Source organism: Convolutriloba macropyga, chromosome 9 (genome assembly GCF_964194025.1).
Source record: "Convolutriloba macropyga chromosome 9, txConMacr16.3, whole genome shotgun sequence".
In the NCBI taxonomy this organism is placed as follows: Eukaryota; Metazoa; Xenacoelomorpha; order Acoela; family Convolutidae; genus Convolutriloba; species Convolutriloba macropyga.
This window is the reverse complement of record NC_134476.1, coordinates 9,743,832-9,756,495: the sequence shown is the minus strand read 5'-3', so window position 1 is coordinate 9,756,495 and position 12,664 is coordinate 9,743,832. Positions and strand designations below refer to the sequence as shown.

Genomic DNA, 12,664 nt, shown 5'->3' with positions numbered 1-12,664 from the left:
GAGTTCCAAAAAAGGTTACCATAAGTGAAAATGCTACATTGCACCCTTTATGATATTTTTTCATACCATGAAACAAAGGTTAATTATTATATTTGGTATTAGGTTCTAAAATGTCTTTGGCTAAAAAAATTCCACATATTAATGTATATCCAATTGAATCTATGGGTAGGGGGCTTAAAAGGTATTCACCGCATATTCAAGTCTGTATAATAATAGATTTGCAAAAAATCTTGGAGAGGATTTAATTTTGTTAAAAATGCTGATTGAAAACTTTTCCTTTCTTCGCTCCCACGAAGAAGCGCGTCGGCATATGTTTGGCGTAGAAATCAATCTGGTCCTGGGTTCCGTCAAAATCTCCGAAAATTTTTCCACCTTTGGTCGCACATTGTGCTATGTGTTCGTCGTAGCTTTGGGCTTTTCTGATCCAGATATAGTTTTCCAGAACGATGTCAGTTTGAGTTGAACATGAGTCTTTGCCACCGTGAGCAGCTGGCCATGAATGGATTCTGCTTATTTTCATCCACTGTATGGAATATTCGAATCCTGTTTAAATCTGTTCTATTTCGTAAAATAAATCCAATTGCTCTCCATTCTTAATAAAATGTTAAATAGAATGTTTCAAAGTATTTTTGAGTGAGTGCTCTTAATTCAACACAAAAGTATAAAGCAATAGGAATTTTTAAAAAAATTGACAATAGTAGTTAAAGCAAACTTTTAGGTTATAAAATTCAATCTTTATACCCGATTTTAATGCAACCCATAAACTTCTCCCAATTTGATATGCCCGGAGCAGGTAAGATGGCACACGAGCGTGGCTGCAGCGAGCGGATTTTTGAGGAATTGAAACATAGTCATAATTACCTCATCAGAGTTGGCTTCAATTTGGATTTTTTTTTGAAGTTGGCTCAGACCAAAAACTTATATTAATTAGTTCGTGTTAGCTATTTCTGCAGTAGAATTGAATTCTTAATTGGATGCAGGCTCGATATGTACACACTGTATTCAGGCCCCGTTAATTTCACATGAAACATTTAAAAAATAACATATTCAATATCACGGTCAAATGCAGTTTGAAAACATAACAAAAAAGAGAAACGCAGTGAAGTCTCAAAGCAATTACAATACTCATTTACAATAATTTTAAAAAATTGAAATTTTAAAAAAAAAACAAATGAAAGAGTTGTACAAAACACACAAAAACTGGATAAAAAATATCTTATCTCCAAAGTTTAAAAAAAACAGCTTGTATAAAGCATATTTTTTGACATGAAAAAAAGTTTTTCGATAACTAGACACAAAAAAAATCCCAGAGCTCTTTTTTCCTTGTTTTCTTGCTGTAATTTTCATACACAGTTTTATATTTTTTTCCTCAAAAACTTTTCTTCGTGTTCCAAGCTATGTGAAGAACTTAACAAATTGCGCCGAGAATATGTCTTGAGATAATTTATTAGATCTCACAAAGGTGTTCCGGAATATTTTGGTTTTCAAGATCCTGGCAAGATGCTTCAAGTTTCGCAAAATTTATCACGATTGCCTGACAAGCAAGATGCATCGTTTTACGGTACTAATATAATTAAGCTCAGGAATTGCGTGAACTCAAGACATGAAATTAAGCTTCTTTTCTAGTTTGATGGGTCAATTGTTCGTTTGTGATAAATTCCTAAAAAGACTCTCGAGCCCTAAAAGCATGGCCAAACAGCTAAGGTTTTTTATTATGAATGAAGTTTTGTCCAATGGAGGATTATAAAAGACCTGGAGTTTTTTAATTATACTTTAATTTTCTCGGCCAAGCAGATCCAATGAAAATTCTGTTTTTTGTAACATCTCTGTTCTTTGTTGAGACGTCACAGGTCAAAATGAAGCATTGCTTAGGGTGCCATAGTTTTGAAAGGATTTCGAATTCAATTTGTTCAGAGGAGCTAGAAAATGAGAGAACGAGGCTGCTGAGCGCTGTGAATTGATTTGTGATGGATGTTTTCTCTAACTGAATAGACTAACTGGCATATTTCATGAGAAAGCTCTTTGTTATGATGACAATGGTTGTGGACTCCAATAAAATAGTCTTCGTATATTAGAGACAAAAGGATGTAAGAAAGATTCTAATTGAAATTTTAGGGGTGAGGGTGTGTTCTTCCAAATGCAGCCCCATACAAAATTACTTCTATTTTTGCATTTAAAAGTACAGAGCTGAGCTCTTCTTATCTTATCAGCTCTACTCCCAAATCACTGCGCCAGAAATTTGCCGCCCCACTCTTACCTCCCCCATCCAAAAAAAATTTCCTTTTAATTAGTTCAAGTTAGCAATTTTTGAAGTAGAATTAAACTCTTAAATAGATGCAAGCTCGATATATTCACAACTTATACAAAGCCACTCCAACGAGAGGCCCTGTTAATTTCCCATGAAGCAGTGTAAAAAAAAAAATTAATCAACCTCACAGTAAAACGCAATTTAGCGCAAAGAGAAACGCAGTGACGTTTCAAAGCATGTACAAAACTCATTTACAATAATAGTTCACGTGTTTCAAATTTTGTTTTTAATTCTGATGGAACTTCAATAAAATACAATTGAAACATTTGTACAACCAAATCATCAACAAAAATGAGAAAAATAGAAAAAAATATGTTATATCCAAAATCTTAAAAGAAAAACAGCTTTGTATAACAAGTTTTATAACGTAAAGAAACTTTTTCGTTTACTAGACACAAAAAAATCTCGGAGGTCTTTTTGCTTTGATTTTCTACTGTAAATATGAAACATTTTTTATTATTTACTTTCCTCAAAAACTGTTTTTGTATGTTCCAAGATAGGAGAAGATTTTATCAATTTGCGTCGAGAAATTGCCTTGAGATATTTTGATGATATCTTACCAAGGTGTTCCAGGAAAATTTTGGTTATCAAGATCTTGGTAAGATGCTTCAAATTTTGCAATATCTATCACAATTGCCTGACAAAGCAAGCTGCATCAATATTCGTTTCAATGTGTTAATATAATTAAGATAATGAAACGCGTCAACTCAAGACGGGAAAACAAACTCTCTTTCTAGTTCGATGGGTCAATTGTCCGGTTGTGATAAATTCCTAAAAAGACTCTCGAGCCCTAGGAGCGTGGCTGAACTCCACGGGTTTTTTAATTAGGAAATATCGTCTGTCTAATGTAGGATAATTGAAGGCATAGAGTTAATACTTTAGGTTTCCCGACCAATCCGATTCGCTGAAGATTCTATTTTTTGTAACATCTATTTAATGAGACATCACCGGTCAAAACGAAGCATTGATTGCGGTGTCAAAGGCTTAAAATGATTCCCAATTGAAAGAGTAGTTTGTTCAGAGTTGCTAGAAAATTAGAGAACGAGGCTGCTGATTGGTGCGAATTGATCTGTGTTGGGTGTTTTCCCTAACTGAATAGACCAACTGGCATATTTTTTGAGAAATCTCTTTGTTATGATGACAATGGTTGTGGTTTTCACTAAAATAGTGTTTGTATATTAGAGGCAAAACGATGCAAGAGGGACTCTAATTGGAATTTTAGGGGTGGGGGTGTGTTCTTCCAAATGCAGCCCCATGCAAAACTACTTCTATTTTTGCGTTTAAAGTACAGAGCTGGGCAACTTGAACCTCTTCTTATCTTAGCAGCTCAACTCCTAACTCACTGTACTCGACATTCGCACCCCCACTTTTATGTGACCCCCAAAAATTGTGACTTTTTCCTTCATTGATTCGATCGTGTTTTTCCAAAGCCGACTACGGAATAATCACAATAAAAAAGTCTTCTTATGACGTCATTAGATTTAAAGCTGCTAAAAAATCGTACAATTCTCAGCTGATCATAGGGTATGACTTCAAGATGTCACATTTTTAGTTAATACATATTCCGAGTTGGATCTTTCCAACAATTCAACAATTGCCCACCCTTTTGCAAAAGGGGGCTATTTTTGAATAGAATTTAAGTCAGTGATTTACTAACCAATCACTGACTACTAATAACTTTCCACGTATGCGCATACCATGTTAAACTGAATCGAATAAAGAACGCTATGCTATGTTAATTAGCCGAATTGGAAGACAAAGCGAAAGGAATTCCCAACTGGCGGGTCGGTGGGCGCGCTTCGCGGCTTCGCCGCTATAACCGATCCGGGACTTCCGGATTACATATCCACAGCGAATGCGGGGCATGGCCGAAAACAGCGGTCCGCAATTGCGCCTAAACTGATATTCGTCTATCTAAACTGTAGGACGAGTAATATTGTGCTAAAGTATAGCACAGAAGGAGCAGATTCTCTACTAGGTGCCAAAGGGGGGCAGTTGTTGAAAAGCTCCTCCTAGTTTAACAAAAGGAAAAAAAATAGAACAGATTATTTGCCTGGTCCTGCAACCTCTTTATACGTCTCCTCAACTGTCGCTCTGAAACACTCGACATCGACCCGTTTATTATTAATCATACAAAGTCCAGGCGTTATATCGTCTGTGATTGGCTGGTATTTGCCTTTTTGTTCACACGTCGGCTGGTCATTTTGTTTCATGCCTGCGTAGAAACATCGTTCGCTTGCATTCATTTGAGTTTTGTGCACGAATCTGTCTTCTTTGTTCAGTTGGCAGATTTTCCCGCCACATAAGTTGTAAGATCTGCAGTCTGTAGTTTGGTAGCATAAATGGATGCAATGTCTTTGGTTTCGAACTTGTTTAGTTTTCAAGGGAGTTTCTTGGTGTAAAATTGATCCTTGGATAATGTCTTCAAGCGGCGCAGCTCTAAAAAATTTCCTCAATTTTTTGTGAGCAGCTAATATTTTTGTTTTTCGAGCAAACAAAACAATGTAATCAAATGAAAATTGCAATGGAAAAAAAAAATGTAATTTGAATGCAGATTTACGCGAGTGGCTTTCACGCAAAGTTATTTTGATAACGTTGCCTTTTCGGTTCTAAAAATTGATTACGCCCTCAACGAAAATGGTTGGTAAAACCCTCAAACACGTTAATCGATTCGAGAAAAAGTCAAACAGCTTTACTACACAAACTTTCTTTCTGAGATCATCTTTTACCTAGAGCTTGATTGAAGTCAGAACTTCAAGTTACCCTTGTGAGGGGGACGGGGGCTGATCATCAATACCAGCTATGATGGCATGCATCGTTAAAAATTAAATAAACCAGAAAAGAAGTTGCCTCCAAGCAGAAAGGTATTTTTCTGTTTCGTGTGCCCCTCCCCTGTTTATTGGGCAGATAAAGAGGCGTTAAATAAAGCTTGTGTTCGTTTGAAATCAACAAAAAATGAGGATATTATTTTTCAAAGAAAATGTCATAGCCTGTTCAGGTACAAGAAGCAAAAGTTGAATTCGAACAGACAATAGTCGATTGTTTAAAAAAATTGACAAAAAGCAGATTTATATTTCCAGCATCTCCGCTGTGCAAGTTTCAAATCTAAGTGTTGAAAACTGTTCCTCGGATACGGCTTCAAGTCATAGAGTTAACGGCCGAGATCAAATTCCCAGGGTACTAACAATATGACTCTTCGACGTAGCTCCGTGAAATAACTAAGTAGGCGCCAAACTAAAATTATTCAGATGGTTTTCAAACTAAATATAATTTAAAGAGACAAATCAATGAAGATATATAATTACAAAAAACTGGCAAAAGCGATAGAAATTGAATTCGAGTTTCGTCCTTTTTCAACTCCATCAATTGCTGATCCATTCTCTTTAACCTTTTGTGATATATTATTTCCTGCCGAACCATACCAAAAATTATTTTTGTACTGCAGTATTGTTGTGCAAATTATTTAAAAGTTTACAGATTTCGGGACGTGCCCGCCAAACGATGCTTGTTTTCCACAGTGCATTGGTGGTTCTAGAAATTCATTTTATATCTGCCACTCACTGATTTCATAATATTGGAAGGGAAAAAAGGAAGACCTTTTGATAGTGGAAATGTCTTCATTCGTTTTTTTTCAATAACAAAAAATCTATGGTTTTTTTCCGAAACAGCTCGTTTTTTTCAAAAACAAAATAGTCTATGGGTTTTTGAGAGGCATGATAAAGGGCAAATTCAACGTCAAGCACATTGGTCTTAAACTCAGGAGCAATAGTTTCTTGGGTATACGTTGTAACGTACGTTTTGCTGTTCTATTAGTAATGATAGCAAAAAATAATATACGACGATCTCTTTTCAGCTCGTTTTTTTTCAATAACAAAACAGTCTATGGTACTTTGAGAGGTCTGATAAGAGGCAATTTCAACGTCAAGCACATTGGTCTTAAATTTAGGTGCATTAGTTCCTCAGGCATACTTAGTAACGTACGTTTTGCTGTTCTATTAGGAATGATAGCAAACCAGCAAGCTGGAGCAACGCCGAGAATACAAACATGAAAGCTTTATGTTTGATAATTTTCTTGTCAATAACTTAAAAGTTCCATCCGCCCGCCAAAACTTTGAAAATTTGAACGTTTGAGAACTTACATGATATATGTTTCACCAAAAAACAGTATACGCCGATGTGTTTTCCGTGTTCAGACTTTCGAAAACATTTGATTATAACTGGTTTATCGAAATGTTGGCCCACCGGTTTATGCAATGGTTGGTTTGCAATTAATTTTTTGAATGCTGATTTATTTTTTTTATTTGGATTTCAACGACCACTCACACTGTGTCGAGAGAACGTCCGTTACTGGTATTATTGTAGAGGCTACGAACGCTGTGGCAGTTGAATTTTAACTAAGATCTTCGATCCTTTTCATTGGTTTTAGAGTCCTCGGCTTTCGGATAAAAAGCAGCATGGTTTTATTCACTGAATAAGTTGGCAATTCTGTGTAAATGTCAAAATGAGGCAATTGTAGCTCTAAAAATTCGAGTAATTCGGGGCGCTGGCATACACATTTACCCTTTTAACATGAAGTTGTTGACTCTCTACTCAAAATACTCCATTGTTTTTTCATTGGGAGAAGTGGTAAACTCAAGGTTGGCAGTTATCATGTTGATTTTAAGATGCGTTAACACAGAGTTCTTCTAGTGTTAAGTCTACTTATAAATTGCCTTTCATTCTTTTTGGGACTAGGTTAAGGGACTAGATGATAAAAACCAGTTTACTAAGGGTTATAAGTTTTCATTCAACAATTGAGCATTGAACTTTACTTTTATTTAATAATCGACCGCCTTAAATAGGTTTGAACTGATAAATATACATATATATATATATATATATATATATATATATATATAAAACACTCAAGCAAGTTAATCGATTCGAGAAAATGTCAAACAGCTTTACTACACAAACTTTCTTTCTGAGATCATCTTTGACGTAGAGTTTGATTGAAGTCAGAACTTCAAGTTACCCTTGTGAGTGGGACGGTGGTTGATCATCAGTACCAGCTATGATGGCATCGTTAGAAATTAAATAACCCGGAAGAGAGGTTGCCTCCAAGCAGAAAGGTACTTTTCTGCTTCGCACGCCCCCTCCCCAGTTTATAGAGCATATAATGACACAATAAAAAAAGCTTGTGTTCGTTTGAAATCAACAAAAAATGAGGATATTATCTTTCAAAGAAAATCTCATAGCCTTTTCAGTTACGAGAAGGAAAAGTTGAATTCCAACAAACAATAGCCGACTGTTTAAAAAAATTGACAAAAATGCACACTGATGTTTTTGCTAGCAGCTTTGCTATGCAAGTTTCAAATCTAAGTATTGAAAACTGTTCTTCAAATTAGGCGTCCCACCATGGAGTTAACGTCCGAGATCAAATTCTCAGGGTACTAACATTATGACTCTTCAACTTAGTCCGTGAAATAAGTAAGTAGGAGCCAACTTAAAAATGTTAAGATGGTTTTCAACCTAAATATAAATTAAAGAGACATATCAATTAAATTAAATAATAACAAAAAAATGGCAAACGTGATAGAAATTGAATCTGAGTTTTGTCCTTTTTCACCATCAATTGCTGAGGCCTTCCCTTTAACCTTTATTGATATATTATTTCCTGCCGAAGCCTACAATAAATTAATTTTTGTACTGCAATATTGTTCGGCAAAGTAATTGAAAGTTTCCAGATTTCAGGATGTGCCCCGCCGAACAATGCTTGTTTTCTACAGTGCATTGTTGGTTCTGGAAATTATTTTATATCTGCCACTCATTGATTTCCTAATATTGGAAGGGAATAAAGGAAGACCTTTTGATAGCGGAAATGTCTTCCTTCGTTTGTTCAAAAACAAAACAATCTATGGTTTTTTGAAACAGCTCGTTTTTTATCAATAACAAAACAGTCTATGGTTATTTTGAGAGGTCTGATAAAGGGCAATTTCAACGTCAAGCACATTGGTCTTAAATTTAGGTGCATTAGTTCCTCAGGCATACTTAGTAACGTACGTTTTGCTGTTCTATTAGGAATGATAGCAAACCAGCAAGCTGGAGCAACGCCGAGAATACAAACATGAAAGCTTTATGTTTGATAATTTTCTTGTCAATAACTTTAAATTTCCATCCGCCCGCCAAAACTTTGAAAATTTGAACGTTTGAGAACTTACATGATATATGTTTCACCAAAAAACAGTATACGCCGATGTGTTTTCCGTGTTCAGACTTTCGAAAACATTTGATTATAACTGGTTTATCGAAATGTTGGCCCACCGGTTTATGCAATGGTTGGTTTGCAATTGATTTTTGAATGCTGATTTATTTTTATTTATTTGGATTTCAACGACCACTCACACTGTGTCGAGAGAACGTCCGTTAGTGGTATTATTGTAGAGGCTACGAACGCTGTGGCAGTTGAATTTTAACTAAGATCTTCGATCATTTTCATTGGTTTTAGAGTCGTCGGCTTCCGGATAAAAAGCAGCATGGTTTTATTCACTGAATAAGTTGGCAATTCTGTGTAAATGTCAAAATGAGGCAATTGTAGCTCTAAAAATTCGAGTAATTCGGGGCGCTGGCATACGCATTTACCCTTCTAACATGAAGTTATTGACTCTCTACTCAAAATATTCCATTGTTTTTTCATTGGGAGAAGTGGTAAACTCAAGGTTGGCAGTTATCATGTTGATTTTAAGATGCGTTAACACAGAGTTCTTCTAGTGTTAAGTCTACTTATAAATTTCCTTTCATTCTTTTTGGGACTAGGTTAAGGGACTAGATGATAAAAACCAGTTTACTAAGGGTTATAAGTTTTCATTCAACAATTGAGCATTGCACTTTACTTTTATTTAATAATCGACAGATTTAAATCGGTGTGAACTGATAAATAAATATATATATATATATATATATATATATATATATATATATATATATATATATATATATATATATATATATATATATATATATATAAAACCCTCAAGCAAGTTAATCAATTAGAGAAAATGTCAAACAGCTTTACTACACAAACTTTAATTCTGAGATCATCTTTGACGTAGAGTTTGATTGAAGTCAGAACTTCAAGTTACCCTTGTGAGTGGGACGGTGGCTGATCATCAGTACCAGCTATGATGGCATCGTTAGAAATTAAATAACCCGGAAGAGAGGTTGCCTCCAAGCAGAAAGGTACTTTTCTGCTTCGCACGCCCCCTCCCCAGTTTATAGAGCATATAATGACACAATAAAAAAAGCTTGTGTTCGTTTGAAATCAACAAAAAATGAGGATATTATCTTTCAAAGAAAATCTCATAGCCTGTTCAGTTACGAGAAGGAAAAATTGAATTCCAACAAACAATAGCCGACTGTTTAAAAAAATTGACAACAATGCACACTGATGTTTTTGCTAGCAGCTTTGCTATGCAAGTTTCAAATCTAAGTATTGAAAACTTTTCTTCAAATTAGGCGTCCCGCCATGGAGTTAACATCCGAGATCAAATTCCCAGGGTACTAACATTATGACTCTTCAACTTAGTCCGTGAAATAAGTAAGTAGGAGCCAACTTAAAAATGTTAAGATGGTTTTCAACCTAAATATAAAAAAACTGGCAAAAGCCATAGAAATTGAACGTGAGTTTTGTCCTTTTTCACCATCAATTGCTGAGCCCTTCCCTTTAACCTTTTTTGATAAAATATTTCCTGCCGAAGCATACAATAAATTAATTTTTGTACTGCAGTATTGTTTTGCAAAGTAATTGAAAGTTTCCAGATTTCAGGATGTGCCCCGCCGAACAATGCTTGTTTTCTACAGTGCATTGTTGGTTCTGGAAATTACTTTTATATCTGCCACTCATTGATTTCCTAATATTGGAAGGGAATAAAGGAAGACCTTTTGATAGCGGAAATGTCTTCCTTCGTTTGTTCAATAACAAAACAATCTATGGTTTGTTGAAACAGCTCGTTTTTTATCAATAACAAAACAGTCTATGGTTACTTTGAGAGGTCTGATAAGAGGCAATTTCAACGTCAAGCAAATTGGTCTTAAATTTAGGTGCATTAGTTCCTCGGGCATACTTAGTAACGTACGTTTTGCTGTTCTATTAGGAATGATAGCAAACCAGCAAGCTGGAACAACGCCGAGAATACAAACATGAAAGCTTTATGTTTGATAATTTTCTTGTCAATAACTTTAAATTTCCATCCGCCCGCCAAAACTTTGAAAATTTGAACGTTTGAGAACTTACATGATATATGTTTCACCAAAAAACAGTATACGCCGATGTGTTTTCCGTGTTCAGACTTTCGAAAACATTTGATTATAACTGGTTTATCGAAATGTTGGCCCACCGGTTTATGCAATGGTTGGTTTGCAATTGATTTTTGAATGCTGATTTATTTTTATTTATTTGGATTTCAACGACCACTCACACTGTGTCGAGAGAACGTCCGTTAGTGGTATTATTGTAGAGGCTACGAACGCTGTGGCAGTTGAATTTTAACTAAGATCTTCGATCCTTTTCATTGGTTTTAGAGTCGTCGGCTTCCGGATAAAAAGCAGTATGGTTTTATTCACTGAATAAGTTGGCAATTCTGTGTAAATGTCAAAATGAGGCAATTGTAGCTCTAAAAATTCGAGTAATTCGGGGCGCTGGCATACGCATTTACCCTTTTAACATGAAGTTGTTGACTCTCTACTCAAAATATTTCCTTGTTTTTGGGAGAAGTGGTAAACTCAATGTTGGCAGTTATCATGTTGATTTCAAAATGCATTAACACAGAGTTCTTCTAGTGTTATGTCTACTTATAAATTGCCTTCAATTTGTTTTGGGACTAGACTAGGTTAAGGAACTAGATTATAAAACCAGTTTACTAAGGGTTATAATTTTGCATTTAACAATTGAGCATTGAACTTCATTTTTGTTTAATAATGGACATATTGAAATCGGTGTGAACTGACTGGGATTAGAAATTGTTCTTAGCTCGGTCATTTCATCCCGCATTTTGTCTCTGATAATGAGACTAGTAAGAATTGATCGATCCTGTTTTACCCTCTGTTTTAGGAATTTTAAAACTGGATTGAAACAATGTAGGGGTTAAATTATTGCGGGGTTGAAAATCTAAGGTTTAAAAATCGGTTTAAAACTGAAGCGATGGGTTACAAGTATAGGGTTGAAACAATAGAACACCGCTGTTTTAGTGTCTCGGGGATATAACCTCGGGGTTATTACCTCGGACTGAAGGATACCAAATTTGCGCCCCGACTAAAACTTATAATTGATTGTTCACACAGTTTCGATTTTGCAAACTATGGTGCGACTTCGAAAATTGTGAAAAACGTTAAATGCTTCAGCATCACAGTTAGTTATAATGAAAAGTTAGTTCAAAATCTGTTCACTAGAAACAGTCTAAGGTTTTGTACCATGTCACACTAATGACATAGTAAGTAATTAACTGTAATTAGTATATTAGATAGTTTGTATTTAATAAAATTTGCATTTTCACACTTTTTTTAATCTGCTTAGAAAATTGCTTAGAAAAAAATGATGTCATTAAATTGAAGAAAAGTGATTTCGTTCATCAATTTCAAAGAAGCAGAAAGACAATTTAATAACAGAAAGCTCAACTCAGCGATTCGGAAAAAGTAGACTAAATTTATAGAGATTGGGCAGTTACCTGTTACCCCTTGGAACTTCGAGGCAAGTTATTTGCTGTGTTGACAATAATATTAGAATAAATATCAACATCCTGAAAATTTGTTGTTCTTTTCTTTTTCTGAGAGCTCTTCTAGAAATCCCTAGATTTCTACTGGCTCGTCAGAAAAGATTATTCAAGTTTTCAAGTAGATGTCATTCAAGCGCTATCACAAAATTACAGTCTTTTTGTTGTTCAAACGGAAAAAATGACAAAACTCAAGTTTCATTTTGCGACAGATGAAACATCTCAGTGTGAGACTTGATGAATTTTAAAGCTGTGTATGCGGCTCACTTCTTCTCATGTACCAATTGAAAAGATGAAAATCAAATACTGTTTCAAGTGCTTTTCGAAAAACTCTGATGTCTTTAATTTGATTTTCTTTTTGAAAGAAAAACTTTTACAAAATATTTGTTATATTAAATTTACCTAAATTTCATGTATGCGGCTCCTGCGAAATGCTCATCATTAATTAATAAACCATCGTCTGATATTAAATAAACAAGAACAACGGTACATGCAGAGAAACCGAAGAAAAGGAAAGAAAAGAAAATTTAAAAAATTGTTCTAAAACTTTAAAAAGTTAAATTACTATCTCCCTACAATTATTTGGTAAAACTTTAAAATAGTCTTCTGC

At 34.9% G+C, this 12,664-nt stretch overlaps 1 protein-coding gene across 1 annotated transcript; it reads right to left on the bottom strand.

Moving 5' to 3' along the window:
- Window positions 1-250: 250 nt before the first annotated feature.
- On the bottom strand, window positions 251-12,202 carry LOC142346117 (uncharacterized). The gene is made up of 3 exons (XM_075398621.1): window positions 12,010-12,202; window positions 4,362-4,747; window positions 251-543 (listed from the first exon to the last, which is right to left on the bottom strand). The coding sequence occupies exons 1-3, from the start codon at window positions 12,078-12,080 to the stop codon at window positions 251-253; spliced, it is 750 nt and encodes a 249-aa protein (XP_075254736.1). The 5' UTR covers window positions 12,081-12,202.
- Window positions 12,203-12,664: the final 462 nt, after the last annotated feature.